At 48.3% G+C, this 17,682-nt stretch overlaps 1 protein-coding gene across 2 annotated transcripts in view; it reads right to left on the bottom strand.

The window, feature by feature from the left end:
* The window catches only part of LOC119449618 (AF4/FMR2 family member 4-like), a 179,572-nt gene that overhangs the window by 17,362 nt on the left and 144,528 nt on the right, over positions 1-17,682 (bottom strand). For both annotated transcript variants that reach the window (XM_037712834.2, XM_037712832.2), the window contains exons 10-13: positions 12,368-12,419; positions 7,463-7,518; positions 2,392-2,557; positions 1,751-1,944 (exon numbers count right to left, since the gene is read on the bottom strand). In XM_037712834.2, the coding sequence (XP_037568762.1) occupies positions 1,751-1,944; positions 2,392-2,557; positions 7,463-7,518; positions 12,368-12,419 (468 nt within the window). The remainder of the gene's footprint in view (positions 1-1,750; positions 1,945-2,391; positions 2,558-7,462; positions 7,519-12,367; positions 12,420-17,682) is intronic.

Genomic DNA, 17,682 nt, shown 5'->3' with positions numbered 1-17,682 from the left:
CCATGTGCAATTCATATTAACCTTAGATACTAGCATGTACAGGGTTGTCCACTCTTAGAGGAAACACGCGAGTGTGAGGTCGCACTCCGCGGTGCGCCACATGCGGCCACCAGGCGAACTACTTGAGCAGGCACGTTGAGAGCCAAAGGCAGTGCCTGTATGAAAAGTTCATGCTGTAACGTGCGCCTCTGCTCCTCTGACTTTCAATGGGTTATAAACACAGTCACGAAAAGTGCCAAGAAGTCCCTCAAACACAGAAGACATCAAAAAGCAGGTATTCTGTGAGCACTTCTTTACTCTTTTGAGCAGTTTGCTCTGCGACGGGCGATAACAGCCAGCAATTTACATAGAGTGATACGAAAGACTTTCCGTCAGACACACTGCACTGTGACGTAAGCAAATTTACAATGCCAGCATCAGGTGAGGTTTTGTGCACGCTGTCACAGTAGCAGACGATATGTCCCGTATTTGGCTCTCAATGCGCATGTGCAAGCAGTTCGCCCAGCAGCCGCATGTGGTGCTCCACGGAACGCGCGCTCGCGTGTTTCGCCTAAGAGTGGGTGACCCTGTACAAAGGGATTAAAAAATGCAAATGCCCGAGTGTGTGTCCTGAGAGAATTTTTACACTTTCTGACAGGAGGTTTCAAAAGCTGCACTTATGTGCGGTACCTAAACCTAGGGCCTAACCACACCAGGGGTCTAGCTTTATCGAACTTGCTGGTAGAGAGCACAGCAATGTTCCCACCCAGGCTGCCTGCTCTGCTGTTCGCATTTCTAGTCCCCCTGTACCCGTGTAGCATACAGTTTATTTGATTTTGCAATTGTCACAAAATGCATACAATGAAGAAAAAAAAAAGTAGGCATGATTTAATACTCTTTGCAACCCACACTGTCAAGCATGAGGAAGAAAAAGTCAACGTGACAGAATATTTTCTCAAATGCCTTGGATGAGAAAGAATATTTGTACTGTCAGCCTGGAGCCAACAAGAGCTTGTGTTCTCACTAAATCACATTTAGCGACATTGCTTTGACGGCATATCAGCAGTAGATGCGATGAAAACAACTGGAGTGTTGCGACACACTTTATCGTGTTACCTTCATTTTATGCAACTGTCGTCTGCTAGTTACACCATAGGATGCAGAAATACCCGCCGTGGTTGCTCAGTGGCTATGGTGTTGGGCTGCTGAGCACAAGGTCGCGGGATCGAATTTCGATGGGGCGAAATGCGAAAACACCCATGTACTTAGATTTAGGTGCACGTTAAAGAACCCCAGGTGGTCCAAATTTCTGGAGTCCCCCACTACAGCGTGCCTCATAATCAGATAGTGGTTTTGGCACGTAAAACCCCATAATTTAATTTTAAGGATGCAGAAATGCTGCAATTTCTATTAAACACAGATCAAACAACCAAAGCATTGTGCTACATATGTTAGATTTCACTAGAGTTGAAAGTATACTGGTATCACCAAAACTGATCAGTCAAAGCACATAAGATGTAAATGTACCTGACTTACATACAATCTTTCCAATGATTTATGAAGGCATCATAAAGAGCACACATGAAGATATAACAAAAAGGAAAAATGAAGCAATGAAGAAAATACGGCCGAGTCTTCTTCACAGCTGCAATGATAAAAGCAGAGCCAGCATGACACAAACTGTGAAGCCACATCTGAGGAATCTCTGTTTTCAGCGTGGCATCCAAACAACCCAGCCAGAAAAAACGTTCAATACTGAAAAAGCACAGACCTTTTGAGCATGAGGCCGAGGTCGGCATCCCTGTTCGGGTACTGGGAGAGGATGGGCGTGAAGGAGTCCTCATCCACGAGGGAATCCTCGGCTCGCGATTGCCGACCCATGGGGGCCACCAAGCCAGCTCCCAAACCCGCAGGAGAGCTGCGCTTCTCAATGAGGTCAGCAAGCTTCCAGCTCTGGGTGCTTGGCTGCACAAGAAAAGATGACACTTCTTGGAGGACAGCAACATACATGGCCCTTGTCAGAATCGATCAAGCAGGGCAGATTTTTAAAGCCGATTTCAAATTAAGTTTTCTTTAACAATTTCTTTGGCACCCTGCACATGCTGGTTTTCTGCAGGCCTGAAAGCACAACGGGCCATTCTGACAACATTACGGCGGCACCAGTCGAAGGCACTCAGAGAATTGAGTTCACTTGAAACGTGCAGTGTCATATACTACGTCCAGATGGGCATGGGTGCTAACATGGCTATGGACAGCTGTGCAGTACTTTACGGTAAGAACCTCTTGCGTTACCATAAACATACTACAGGGAAGGTACCAAGAAAATGGTCAATATTAAACTAGCAGAGGTTACCTTGATAATTTTCAGACAGCCAGTATAAAAAGCAAAGGGAGGCCGGTGCCCACGCCCACCTCTCTGCTTGTCTCTGGAGCAGAGCCTTCACTGTCGGAGCTTTCCGAGTCACTTCCCGAGCCTGATGCAGAGGAGGAGTCATCAGAGTCGCTGGAGCTTGACTCCGATGACGACATCTTCTCAACAAGAGATGGTGGCTGAAGGATGCTTTCATTTGGAGAAGATCTGCAATCATAACAGAATCAACAGAGGAAAGAAAAAGTCAGAAACGTTTCGAAACTGTCTAAAAAAGAAAGGGGAGGCAGGGGGCAACGAGAGAGAGAACAGTGCGAGAGCAACTTTGTAGAAAACCATATCAACAGCACATTGCAACAGCATAATTCTGTGGCTCTTTGAGGGAAAGCTCACAGCTGAAGTCACTAAATGCAGCCTTCATTAGGCATCCATACATCGCGAATCAAGAATACAGCCATGTTGATTGACGAAAATGACTGAATAAATAATGAAACAAGGTCAATTTGGTGGGACGAAATCACAAATTCATTTTCTTAATGCCTTGAGATAATTGATCTTGGAGGCTAGAGTAAACTGCACAATATGATTTTATTATCATGCCAGATTTGCTTGCTTACACTGGCTGAAAAAGACGGAGAACATTCTGACTGATTGTGGCTTATGCTGCAAACCCCAGAGCTATGTTATATCTGTAAAAAGTTTCGACGCCAGTCTGCAACTGGCAAGTGCCATTGCCAGGCATTTCGTCAAGGCTGCAGTAGCATCAGACGTGGCAGGCACGCGGCTGACCAGGCCAATGGAAAGACGCGACGAGAAGACAAAGAAAGCGGGAAGAGGTCGGAGAAGACTTCCTCAAAGAATGTTTCTCGGTACCGTCCGTCGACGGCGCCGAGAACTCGCGCCACCCATCAGGGAGCGGTCGGTTGCGCAAGCGTTTTATGACGGCTGGCGGAATGAGAAGGGGAGGGGGCGCCGGTTATCGAGTTCCTACGCGGCGGCGGGCGGTTTTTCTCTCGGGCCGCAGGAGGAAACGGAAGAGAAAACGCGCGTCGACGCAACGAGGGCGTCCCCCATATCGGCGGACCGCCAGCGTACAACTGATCCTCAAGACGCAGGCGTCATTCGTACGTCGTTCCTACGCTGCGCAGGAACATGCGTCTACACGCAATCGTAACGGCAGCAATGGCTATATATGTTCAACACTTTCTCACAGCGCAGCCGTAGCCCGAACATGGCGAATTCCCCGAAATGACACGCACAAAACCACACGCCGCAGATACCAACGTCGAGAGCTTAGATGCCGGGACGCGTCCGGCCACACTCTATTAGCGCCGACAGCTAATGACGAGCGTGTGATGAGCTAGAACACAAGCAGATGTACGTTTGGTAGGCCGCAAACACGCATGATGCACAAGGAAGCGCCGAAAGCGGTTTCCTTTTAAGCTTTTCTTCGTTAGTGAGCTCCCCTAGGCTGCTGTCGTTTTTGCTATGGGCAAGGACCTATATTATTCTAATGAGAACTGTAGTGAAGCAAGGTTTAATACGAAACGGCAAGCGCGTTACACAACTTCCCGCAAGGATTCGCGATGTGACCGGCCAAGGTACTGTCTGCCCCAAGCTTCTTCTCGGCCCCCGACGCCGCCAAACAGGCGGCCCAATGTCAGCACGTTTCGGGCTGACACCAGCAAGAAAGTTAATCTCTGCTGCAATGCCATTTGCTGCCGCCGCAATTCGTTTCCGCTTAGATTAGTGGAGTCAGACGGCTAACAACATCCCGCAACCTCTTGTGTAACGAGCCGGCGCAACCCGACGCGGGCATGACGCAACAGCGTCCGAGTCGGAACCGCGAGCAGCGCAACCGTCTCGCCGCCGCGTGGACAGGCGAGCCGCGCCCACGAAGGACGCGATCGATACGGGAACTTTAAGGGAGAGCAAACATTTGAAAACGAAAGAAATTAGGGGCTTGTCGCGTGCAGCGGACTATCGACGCAAAACCCGAACAAAGGTATAGCGGAATCACACGAAGAGCGGAGGCGGTACGCGGAGGATGTGGATTCGGTTCTAGACGACGGGCACGATGTTGTTTTCCTTCTATTCGTCGCCTACAACGCAAGTGAAAAAGAAAGGCCAGTCTCTTTTAATTGGGTGCATTAAAAAGGTCATTATTTCCGAACGTCAATAATTTCTCTTGTTTGGCCAATGCAATACAAAGAAGAAGAAGAAGAAAAAAAAAGCGACGTCAATAAGCAAACAATTGCGCCAGTTTGTGTACGGGGTGACGCCAGCTGGCGCAATCTCAGATAGACGACCAGCCAGTACGCGTGTACATGACGTCCTTCCGCGGACAGTGCGGTAGCAGTAAGATGACATTTTTAATGAAGAAATAAATAAAACAATATAGACAACCCATGCTGGAAGCATTAACTAAGCCTTTGGGCTGACATCGGACTGGTGGTTTGCATGACGGGAATGGGAAAGAGTAGAGGGTGAGAAAGGGGGAATGAATGGGAATGGAGACGTAAGAGAGATGAAGAAAATAAAGCATGAAAAATACGCACAGAATCGCGACTGTTTAAGCGCCCACTTCAGTTTGCGTTTATTACTGTACACCGGAATGTCATTCCTGTTCGCGCTTCGTCAGTGCGACGTTCCAGCCGCGTCATCAACGGGATCAGCCACCGGCCGGCCGTGGTTCATAAAGTAACACATAATCGAACGAACGCAATCGCTACATTGCACCGGCCTAATGCAGCGATTCTGTCTCGCTGACTTAAGGAGCAGTCTAGAAGCGAGTCCCCCAAATGCTTCAGGAAGCCGCAGGGAGTTTTCGTGAGCTGCCGAGGCGGCCTCTGTCGCGCGCGAAGTGCCGCGTGGAGAAGCATCCTGCTTCATCGAAACACTGATTGGCCTCTTCCGCGAGCCAATCACCGGAAGCCGGCGCCGCCGACGTAGAGAGCGAACGCCCTGGGAAGGACGCGATTGCAGCAGAGGCATCGCCGCGCACGCGGGAACCTATTACGGCGAAAGGATCGACCCAAGAAAACAAAACAAAATCGTAGCGCAACGCCAGGCTGTACACGGTACGGAAGAAAGTGACGCCGACCGTCGGGCGCGACCGCGTCCGTTTGTCCTTGAGAAGAAGAAGAAGCGGATCGCTTTGTAGCCGTGACTCCATCCCAGGTGCAATTTAACTCGCCAGCATGGTGGTTGCCCACGCTTATATGCAAAGCTGACGACACCATGTGAAACTTCGCTGCACGTCACGCTCGTCGACGGTAAGCAATAAGGGTGTGCGAATATCTGAAACTTTCGAATAACTAATCGACTACTGTACTATTCGATTCGATGACCGAATCGAATAGTCACTACTCGTAAATGCGAATATTTTTCGAAAGCTTTTCGAATGATTCAAGGCATCAAGTGCCCCCAATTAAACATAAAATTGGCGCAAAAGTACGTTAAGTTTTCATCCCTGCGGGCGTAGTATAGACGTTAAAGATGAGAACTTGCGTAATCGAGCAGGCTATGTCATTTAGGTAGCCATACTATGCAGGATATACAGCGATCATTCGCACTCTCTGAAGAGTCCTGTGCATGCGAAGAAACTACTTGATTGCTCGTAATGCTCCATTCGTGCTTTATACAAACAACGCTTCATAACATGCTATGTAATGACAGAAGCGTGCTAACTTTAAACATACTAGGATGTCAACATCGTTTTATATTAGCTGTGACAACGGCTGTTGATTATTCGAAAACTATTCGATATTCGACTCGCTTCTGGTACTATTCGGTTCGTATTCGATTCGGTCTCAAAAATTACTATCCGCACACCCCTAGTAAGCAAGCAACGGGACCAAAAGCCTCGCAATGACGTTCAAAGGGGCTGCAACAAATATCACTGCAGGCTACAAAATCTCAGTGCAGTAGAATAGGGACCAACTTGCACGCGAATGTGCGTAGGCTAAAATGAGAAGGCTTTCACGGCGCGAATCTTCGTTTAAAGGCAAGCAGATATTACGAAAGCTCGCACTACAATTAAATCATTCTTCAAAAAAAAAAAAATGAAACAATAACCTCACAGGGTGTGTTATCCGGTCTGTCCGCAGAAGAATGACGTGCGTTTCCGGCGCGGGCGAACTAACCACCGGCGATAAACAAAGCAGGCTGACTGAACGCAACGTTCGAAGCATGTGAACGAAGTAAAATCAAAGTTTGTGCACCTAACAAATATTCTTACTGTTCCTCCATCATCTATATCACTTTCATACACAGGCTCGCTGTTTCTCGGGAGCCCTTAAGTGCACAGCATCGAATAAACTGTTTTTCTCGGCAACCACTTGTAAATATTTTCATGAGGTTTCTTGCATTCAAAAGGACAAGTTAAAATCTAGTAACTATTGAAAGCTGATTTTCAATTTACGTCGTATTTTAGAAAAATTATTGAAAATTAAAAAAAAGCAAAAAAAAAAAACACGCAAGTCAAGTTTACAACTCAGCAATGCAAAACAATATCAAAATTATGTAGAGTGCACCTAATAATACAGCTGAAGGAGACAAAAGTTATGTATATTGTACATCACTCTCGAGTATACCTCAAAGCTGTGAGTAGGACTTTTGCAAAACCTTCGTAGACAATGTAATAATTTCGTGCAGGTTGTAAAAATCCTATTTGTCCGTGTGAGATGCTCTGACAGATGCAGTTTACATAACTACGATATCTGTTTCTGGCGCCGAGTTGCGAATTTGTAAACTTCGTGATTCTATTCCTTTTAACAGTGATTTTCGACAATTCCTGCAAAAAATTGGAGGTCCGAAATCAAAATTCTTCTTCCCAATGTTACTAGAATAAACTTATCTCTAAAATTCTACACATTTCATTCAAACCGGTCCAGCGGATGTCTCATAGAATCATTTCTGCGTTTTACATATGTATTTGAATAGGGAAATACGAGTTGGCACTGAGCTAGAATTTCCTCTTAAACGTACTAAGCAAATAAAATAAAAGACAGAAACTTATCGATCACCGAGTTCTCACTGCATAGATATAATTTTACTACGGCACCCAACACAAGATGCGTGATCAATTAGATAAATGATTGCGATGCAACTCACGGGTTCTTCGATATGGAGAAACCGAGCGAGGACGACGTCTTGCGGAATGGTGGCTCCTGAAAAGGGGGGGAAAAAAAGAAAGACGTTTACGCACAAAACTGTATTAAAAAAAAAAAAAAAAACGTGACGACGCATCGTAAGTACGAAAGAAAAAAAAATGAGAAAAGAGCCCTCACCAACAACTCGCAAGCAGTGAACTGAAGACGCTGCTGCTTCGTCCTCAACTATGACAACTAAACCTAACCGCTCCTCGCCAAGACAACAAGCGATTGTATACACACTCTATGGACACAATGCTTAATTGTCAGTTGAGGCGCTTTCTTAATTGTATACCGCCGTGAGGGGTTCCAGCAGAAAGCGACAGCGTTTCCACATGTTCTGCTTAGACTTTCCGCATGTCCCGCCGATGCGGTGGGGGCATTTGGTGACGCCGTTCTCAAATCAACAACGTTATTATTAAGTGAAGATGACTGCGTCACTACGAAACCAAGCGGGTATGCAGAGCACGCCGCTGAATAATGTAATAGGAGGCCCACGTGCTTAGGTTGTGCACTGCCTTGCAGGAAGTCGGGACGTTGCGGCTTTCCGCCTCTCCGACACGTTCCTGTTCGCTCGCTGCATTTCGCACGGCGAGCGCTGAAGAAACCGTTTTTTGGCTTCTCCCCTACGGCGGTGCATGAAAATGCTGAACCGCCACTTGCAAGGCTAAACCCCACACAACCAGAGCCTAATCTTACACAAAAGACCAGCTGTAAACAGTACACACGTCAAAGGATGAATGCACCATCAATATATATATATATATATATATATATATATATATAGTTAGCGTGAATGCGCTCCGTCTCGCGGGAGATGTGTTCAAACAAACAATGATGCGATGTCCGTAACTTTTTTTTTTTTTGTGATTTGTCAATCTTTCCCCACAGCTCCATAGGCTGCGAGTTCAGGGCCGGTATTTTGTAGCGATGCATTGTGAGTTATTCTATACTAGTCTTATCATCCACCGCTCACGGCCGGCTGATCCCGTTGATAACGCGAGCGGACCATCGCTCTAACCACTGACAAAGCGCGATAAGCGCGTAAAGGCATTATCCCCGGAAAGGCATCGCTACAAAATACCGGCCCTGCTGTCCGTACGAAAGCAATCTGTTCATAATCGTTAGACGCTCTTGAATTTGAGGGAGAACATTAGGGCGTTGCTGTAGTGTTGGCAGCTCAGAATACATGGAACAGGTGTTTAGCAGATTCAGCATAGCGCGACCGCGTACCGCTCCATCTGCGTCGAGTATGTGCTTGGCAGGGGCGGCGATTATTTAGCGGCGATAAGCCAGGCGCGCCGTTTGAGCGGTAGCCGGAACGGCAATGATAAGCGATGGCGCTTTGCCAGAACTGTTAAGTCATTTGTGGGTAGAAAAAAAAAAAAGCACTCACAGTTTCTTTTCTCGTTTCTTTTTTTTTTTTCTTTGTTTATAGCAAGGTTATATCGCATTCAGTACAGTGAAACATATGTCTATGGCAAAATACAACATAACAAAACAATGCAGATAAATACAATTGCCACTGCTCTTGTCATAAAACACTCCAAAACTCGACCAGGAGGCCCCGTCAACTAAACTATCAAAAATCCAGCTGGGCGAACCGTAAATCAATGACACATGCACGTCTCCTATCCAATGACTTCGGGTTACCACTAACTGAGCCCACTCGAACGAAGAATTTTAACAGTGGGGAAATTTTACTCACGGTTACAAAGAACAGTACCGGCTTTCGAGCGACAAATGGTATAGAAGTATACCCAAGTGTAATTTCTTTTGTTACTCGACAACTTACTGTCACTCGCGCGAACCTTTGTAACAATGGATAACACTTTCCGACGAGTTAAACATTTTCTGAAAGTGGCCTCCGGCTGCGAAACTTTAGCACGGGTATACAGCTCGGGTGTCGCCGACAAGCGCGCCGAGGCGAAGCGTCGTGCGGAATATCTGTAGTCTAATGGAGGTTGTTGTTCGGTCGAACTTATTCTCACAATTCTCCCACCTTGACAAACTGTTATTAGGTGTTGACGGGGCTGGACACCTTAGAGTCTGGTCCATGCGGCGAGCCAAGAGAGTTTCACGTATACCCTCCTTCTTGGTAGTCCCCAACAGACCTCGTCCTCTCTAACGCGTGGTCGCAAGACAAGGTCCTCGTCCCGCCCCGCACCTTCCCCCTATACCACGGAGCAAGAAACCTTTATCTTCCTCCGTGCCCTATACCCAACTCTACCCGGGAGGACTGGGAGGCGGCCCAGCTTGGCTGCTCCGACCTGGCGAGCCAGAAGGCCCTGGTTGTGCGTGCCCAAGCCGCGGCTATAGCCAATGGGCTCCTGTAATGAGGAGCCCACCTAGTGCTTATAAGGAACGTCCCTTAAGGATCGGTCCACACCCTCCCTGTCAATACTTCGGCCAATAAAGTTTTTCAGTCAGTCAGTCCCGAGTCGCCACGATCGAGCGCGAAAGATGCAGACCGGCCGTTCGACAAGAGGAGCAGCGCCTACAACCCACCCGCGATAACAAGGGAAACGACAGCCTTCGAGACAAGCGCACACAGGAAACCGAGCCGGCGAAGGCTGACCGCAGACTCCAGCAATTAGCGTCGTCGGCGAAAACAACCCGTGTGGTGACCTAAACGCGACGAACACAGAGGCTTTAAAAAAAAAAAAAAAAAAAGAGAGAGAGACACGTAGCGCTTCGCAACGCGACCCGCACAGGCCCGAGCAGACGACACGCTACTCGTTCAAGTTACATTTGCTTTTTTTTTTTATTATTCCATGTGTTTCGCGCAGCCAGTGTACATGTTTTGTCCACTAGCGAAGTCGCGGAGAGCAAGCAGTACCCGAGGAGAGTCGTGCCCGAGCGCTAACGCGACGGCGTTTACTCATTCAGCGCGTTCGCTGTTGCGAAAAGGTCTGCAACGGCGTATCGTGTCGCGTTGCACACAAGTTAACAAGCGAAGGGAAATGCGAACGTTAAAAAAAGAAAAAAAGAAAAGAATTAAAAAAAAAAAAGAAATTAGGGGCATGCGAATAGTGCACTCTTTTGAGACCGAATCGAATACAAATCAAACAGGGCCACATGCAAATCGAATCGTATTGTCGAATACTTTTTGAATAGCGTTCGAATAATGAAGAGTCATTTCCACAATTAATACAAAACAACGTTCATCTAGTATTCACAACGCCAGCGAGTTCTGTCATTATATTGCACTTTATGAACCATTCTTTATTAAATACACAAATGCAGCGCCAGTAAGAAATGAGCAGTTTGTTCGCATACACGGAACTCTTCGGAGAAGGGGAATAATCGCTGTATTGCCGGTAAACTCCGACTTCCTGAGCGACCTAACTAGCCCCACTACGTAAGTTCTAATTTCTTTATGCCTACACCATGACCGCGGGGATGACTTTTTTCGGAATTTTGCTCCAATTTTAGGCTCGATTGCGCACAATGGACGTCATGAAATATTCGAAAGCTATTCGAAAATACTCGTATTTACAAATAGTGACTATTCGATTCAAAAACAGAATTTAATAGGATATTATTCGATTCGCTATTCGAAAGTTACGAATATTCGCAAACCATAAAATGAAAACGAAGAAATGCAATGCTTCGTCGCTGCACAGCGAGCTCCCCAGCACAATATAAGGTGGTGTATAAAACGTGGCAACTATGACGTGTTTCCGACTCTGCAATCACTTCCGGCGCATGCAGTTCGCAAAAGCATAGCCTTCGAGATTGGTTTCTGTTACTCACAGGGAACCGTCGCTAGTGCGTGGATTCGGATACACCTATTCAAGCTATCAAGACGCCAAACAATAAGGCCATTTCAGGGATTTCTAAGAAAAAAAAAAATTGCGCTGATGCTATCGGCCCTCCGTATAAATAGTGTGGGTCTACCACATGCGCAGTGCCGCTAATTATTGGGTATGAAGGTACATATAACGGGTGTTTCAGCGAACACTTTCAAAAGATTTAAAGGTTGCCTGTGGCAGATAGCACAATTCTAGCTCACGAGCTGGTCTACTCGAAGAGGCGGACATTGCTTGCACAAAACCTTGTAATGCATAATTGACTAATTAACAAACATTCACAAATTAAGTTTTTAACTAATTACCTTGGCCAATATTGAAAGTTACAAATTCTAGCCGTGGAGTTCGCAAGGCAGACGGGACGCACTTGGAACGAATTCTCAGGATGACACGTTTCGAGATATTAATTCCCGAACTTTGCGGAGACATGGGCCGCGATGTTGTGGCGATGCCTTACGATTTAGTCTTATCATCCACCGCTCACGGCCGGCCGATCCCGTTGATAACGCGAGCGGACCGTCGCTCCGACCACTGACAAAGCGCGAAAAGGCATTATTACCGGAAATGCATCGCTACAAAATACCGGCAATGCATTGGCGTTCCAGTTGACTCCCCGCTAACGTAAGTATACCGAACGAAGCATCTTGAGCCTGGCGACCTTCCTCCTTTCTTACAGCGATTCAACATTGCATGAATGAAGCAAAAGAGAGACCTGCCAAAGTAATTCCTCCGCAAACTGCAGATTATACCAGCGGCCTGCAGATTTGGAAAGAAACATTCCATCAGCACAGCTGAATCTGCTCCTTTACAGGCTGCTTTCTCGCCACGCCTACAATGCCCACGTCACTGCCCTTTGCAACGGAGCATCGTCGACACGTAAAACGAAAGTGGGCGGGAGAACGCGTATGCGTGCTTGTTTAACGATAACATGGGCCACCGAGACTTCGGTCGAAGCGACAACATGCCTTGTCTAAAGCAGGATTGTGAAACGTTCGATTCTGAAAGAAACGCGGCCGCAGTGGAGGAGGCCAGCGCTGTCTGGACAGAGTGCTCACCTGCTCATCGTCGCTGTCGCTCATCTCCAGGTCATCCTGAAGACTGCTGCCCCTGCGAACAAGAACGTGACAGGAAAATTAGGCACAGCGCAAACTGATAATAATAATAAGGAAATAAACGCTCAATCAAAACATAATGAAGTACAATATATATTTTTCCCAATTCGCAAGTGCGCTTCTCTGCAATGCACATTTGCCCCGACTAATGGCGTGACCGGTCATCGTTCCAGAGAATACGATGTTCTAGCTGCACATGCTGCGATTTGTCTCTTGCGCTCGGTTTAATCGAGCCACTTCTACATTTTCCGAGTAGTAATACAAGAAAACTGTGTTTGTACACACTGCTTGCAAAAATGACTGCGAGGTCATTAGTTGGACCAACTGCCTCGCAGAAAAACTAGCTTTACGATTATGAAAAGATTATATTCTCGAACCGAGCAAGTGCATTCACATCGAACACATAACGTAAATATTTGGCTAGTTGTATCGGTTAACAGAAGGAGCATTCTTGTGCCTATTTGCACCATTTGGGCAGAACAAGTGCGAGAACCGTAGCTTTGAGAGAGCAAGGAGGTCAGGTGGGGACTCGATGGCATCGTCAAATTATCGACCCGCCGCATTGTTAACTATACACAGTGGAAGTCGGCTTACTCATTGCCAAAATAATTAGTCCTGTTTCATGCGCAGACGTTTCTCGCTGTACTGACATAGACTCTCTATTCGCGAAGAAGGCGTCGGCAATTCGATAAGGAACTTCCGAGCTTCCTAGCATCTCCTATGCCAATTTATGTCTACCAGCAGCGGATAACAAATAATGCAGCTTTCTTATGCACGAACCGCTCGTAAATCTCTCCGACGCTCCATAGCAAACTTGCGATGAGATACCAATCAATTGCTTCCCCTATGTCTGAGCATAGACAGCAATAACTCTTGGTAGGCCAAGTGAGCCAACGCTCCGTACCGGTCAACCAACAAAAGTGAACCAGCAAGAAGAGAACGCCCCACGAAACTCGACGGGCCCGTGAGTTCAGTATCCCTCCCGCACCCCACCCTTCCTCCTATCCGGTCGCATCAGCGTCGCACACATCGCGAACCAACGGACACGTCAGCCGCCACGACCGAGGGTGCCACGCGCCGCGCGCAAGTTGCCGGCATTAATTACTCCTAATGAGTCCAGTTCGCCTAGGAGCCAACGCACGAACGCTTCGTGCACCGCAGGGACGAATTAGAAAAGGAGCGCACATTGATTAATGTCCTCTTGCCGAGCAGTCCGTGCCATTTCCGTTCCACGTTTGCGACATTTTCGCCGCATACGCGTTTCACTTTTCCCTCGGCCCGCGGGGACGAGCGGAGGATGCGGCCATGCAAGTCGAGACAAAGTCGCCACACGCAAGGGGACTTCTTTGCGTGCGCGCGATCTCGGCTTCTGGGCGGCAGCGCGCTGTTTGAACAGCTAGCCACCATGCCTCTCTCTCGACCGGTCCTGCGTTCACGACGCAACACGCCTATATTTTGGTCGGCTTGCCTCGTGCCGACTCCCGTGCCAAAAAAACAACACCAGCCGCGCGGTCACGAATACGGGGAGTTCCCTCGGAGAACAATAATTCCCCGATAAGGCGATCGTCTGCCGTCAGTCAGATATGCAGACAGAGGGAGAGCACCGCTCCGGCTCACTAATTGCGTGCAGTTCGCCGAATGGTATACGGGTCTCGTTGACTAACTATACGAGATACACAAATGCAGAGGAACACAGCTATAGTCCACCGGCCGCATATGATGTTCCCGGGTCCGACGACGGTTGACCAAGAGAATCACGGTGGAATAAACGGCCCACAACGGGCGAGCGACACGCGACAGGTTCTTGTTCCGGAGTGTACACTTTCCACCTGCTGAACGCTTTTTAGAACAATGTTACCGCTCCGCCGTAACGCCCCAGCCAGGCGCCACATGCGCTCGCTCTAGGTAAATATGCATGTCGCGCACGTACCTACGCAAGTGATCCTACAACATAAGTCAACGTCCACAGGAAAGGGACTAGAGGAGACTCCCACAGCGACTAGCATGATTTGCAAAACCACAAAATGGCAGTTCTTACATAAGCCTCGCACAAGCGCGTATTCGGTGGGTAGGGTACAAAGACGCGCCGGTGATAATGGAACGTTAAAACCACGAATAGAACCACTCTGCCGGGAGCTATGCAAGCCGATCTAGTCGGCATGAAGATACGAGACGAGAAAGATGCACGGTAATCCCGTCCTCCACCACACCCACTCCGTAAAATGGAAACTATGCACTCGCCGCATTTAACCACGAGAACATTAGAGAGTTTTAGATTAGGGGGACGCTAGCGGGCCCCTATGCTTGCGTCCCCCTAATCTAAAACTCTCTATTAACGCGACACACATCATTCGATATGAGCGGTGGCAACGGAGTCAAGCAGGTAGTCAAGAGGAGCGCGAAAAACGTCACACCTGCGCTCGCAGCGAGAGAGACTGCCTTGTATAGGACGTGCGCAATGCAAACACAAACGACGCCTTAAGCCACGCTGCGCTTCTGCTAACCGCTCTCGCGTTCAGCTGGACTCCCTTTCTCTTGTTCCGTTTCCCTTTCGTCCTCCTGCGCCGCGGTCGGCCAAGCGCAGCGTAGCCCGTGAATCAATAAAGCAAAGCCCGTTCGGGGCAAGCCGACGAACAGCAATAATTGGCACCGTCCGCCGTGTCCCGATGCGCCGCATTTAGGCGATCCATTAGCGTCGGGCGGCGGCGCGCGCAGGTGGGGCGAGCGAGAGCGAACGAATTGAAAGGACAAGGAATGATTGTGTGTCGTGTTGTCTATGCGAGCAAGCAGGAAAGAGAGAAATAATAATACTAAGAACACGGCGCATAAACGTTGCAGGACGATCTGGGCAATACAGCGCGGAATGACGGCACTTACTAATAATGGGCGAACTAATTAACAGGAGGGCTGCAAACGAAAGCCGATTACAGATTCCCTTTACTGGCGAACATTCGCGCTGATATCAGTTACGAAAGACGCGGACCAGCCGATGCTGGTCCGGCTCTGTTCGCAGCCCCGTCCTCTTCCGCGCAAGCAGCGCCGGTCCCACGTATTGTGGCGGAGTGACGTCGGCGCGGAGGGCATGCCGAAAGAGGCGCAGAACGCGGCCGCATCGCATTGGTCTCGCATGCGTGGCTCGCCCCAAGGTCGACCCGGACCAGCGAGAAGGAATGGTCGACGGGACGGGGGGGTTCGCGCACCCGCGCGCGCACGACACTTGGCGGCAAAACGCCACAGTTTCCAATCCCAACCAATGGAAACACCGCGAGAGGTCTCCAGGCAAGGTCAGGTCAAGGACACACGCAACGTGCGTGTAAACACCTACGCGGTTTCGAGCGGGCGCGCAGCCACGAGCAGACTCCGAGCGAAAGGAATTGAAATGACCCGCCCCGAAGGCGTCGGGATATTAAACCTCCTCACACCACGCACACAAACGTGTATCTGGCTTTCAAATTCCGTATACGCCGAAGCTGCCAGACGTGTTTAAGCTATAAACATCGCTTACTAAAGACAAAAAAGGAAAGAGGCCTGACCGTGAAAGTACCTCGTCTCTCCGAGGCCAGTTCTAACTGGTTGTCCACGGCGCGCCTGAAGGGCTGCGATGTCAACACGCGCCTGCTTTGTTTTCTTTTTTCGGTTGTCATACGCACTCGAACACCGGATCGCTTCCGCTATACATGCACGCGGCTGTCCAATCGAAGGGAGTCACGGCGCCACAGCACGGCCCGCTTTCGGGTCTGTGCAATAAGGGCGGTGCCAGCACATTCGGCCGTACTCTGTCCGCAAGATCGTCCCGTACGAGGAAGCGCGGGGAGGCAGCTCGCCCGCGCCAGTCGGACGCAACGGCGATCGTGTACACAACATCGTGACGCAGGTACCGGGGGTGGCGATAACGTCACTCGTTTTGACAGCACGCTGTCGTCCCCGTAGCTCAGCCGCGTGCGCCCGTCAACCCCTCCCTCTCCTCCCCGTTTTCGCCTGCGCTTCTAAGAACCAGACCTCCTCCATCTGGCCACAAGCCCGTGACGATTGAGGGAGGGGGTCTCGTTACCGCTAACCACGCGGATGCACGCGGCAAGTCGCCGCGCGTTCTATCTCCCAACTACACCGAGGAAAGCCTTCGCATCCACTTTGCCCTCGCCGACGACGAGCACCCGGAAGATGGGGACGGCGCCAATAAGCACGATGCCAATGAAATTGAGAAGAGTAGAACAAATGTTTTCTCTCTGTGTATAGCCGTTCGCACCTTCTCGACTAATTGAGTGTTTGCGTGACGGCCTAATAATGGACTTGAAAGAACGAAACTTAAAGAGTAAGCGTCAGCTCGGGAGCTCCCACCTATAAAGCATTTGGGAACGAATAAAGCGCTTTTTCTCGGCAACTACCGCAGCGATTTTGATGATGTTTGTTACATTTGAAAGGAAAACTGAGGATGTCATAACTATATCAAGTGGATTTTCAATTTATGCTATATTTAAGAAAATTTGTTTGAGTATCAAGTTTACAAATGTGCAACTCGGCAAGAAAAAAAAAAAAAACTATATCTCAATTATGTAAAGTGCCTTCGCAGATATTGCCAACTTTTACACCATCCGTTTTCTACAAAACATAACTTATTTTGACTTCGTGCCCCATGTTTTTTTTTAATTATCTAACATATCTAAATTATGCAATAATATTTTTCTGAAGAGCTCTTTAATAGTATTGTGAAATATCTTATTGCGCATTGCGTATTACTCATCTTTTATCCCTTTTTATTGTTTTTGGCGTTGCCGGGAGTGCGACGAAGTTCGTACCACACCTTGATTTTTTATATTTTTTAGCAGCTTTTCTTGCCGCTAAGCCGGGTGTAACCATGTGCGATTGATAACGCCGCCATTGTGACACAAATTATGACAACAGAGTTCTATTCATCACACCCTATGTAATGCCTCAGAGAGAGGCTTTAGGAGATAACTATTATTATCATTATCGGAAAGCACCACTTGTTTCGTCTCTTTATCTATTACAAGACACTTCGTTAAACAGTAGTTATGGAACCGTACCTGGGGTGTTTTCCTCCTTTATTTACGCACGCAGGCATGACTTTCCGTACATCACGTTCGAGTACGCACACGCAAACTTTGGTGCGGCATTTGAAATTTTAACGAGGATGTTTCTCGAGATTTATCCTCGCATTCGTCGGCCCGGCCAAAAAAGAATACGTTTAACACGCAGAACGAAAAGCGTCTGTTTTGTTGGCATGTGGGCCGTCCAGG

This window comes from Dermacentor silvarum, chromosome 4, assembly GCF_013339745.2.
Source record: "Dermacentor silvarum isolate Dsil-2018 chromosome 4, BIME_Dsil_1.4, whole genome shotgun sequence".
NCBI lineage: Eukaryota > Metazoa > Arthropoda > Arachnida > Ixodida > Ixodidae > Dermacentor > Dermacentor silvarum.
Note: the sequence above shows the minus strand (reverse complement) of the source record. Positions and strands in the feature narration are given on the sequence as shown.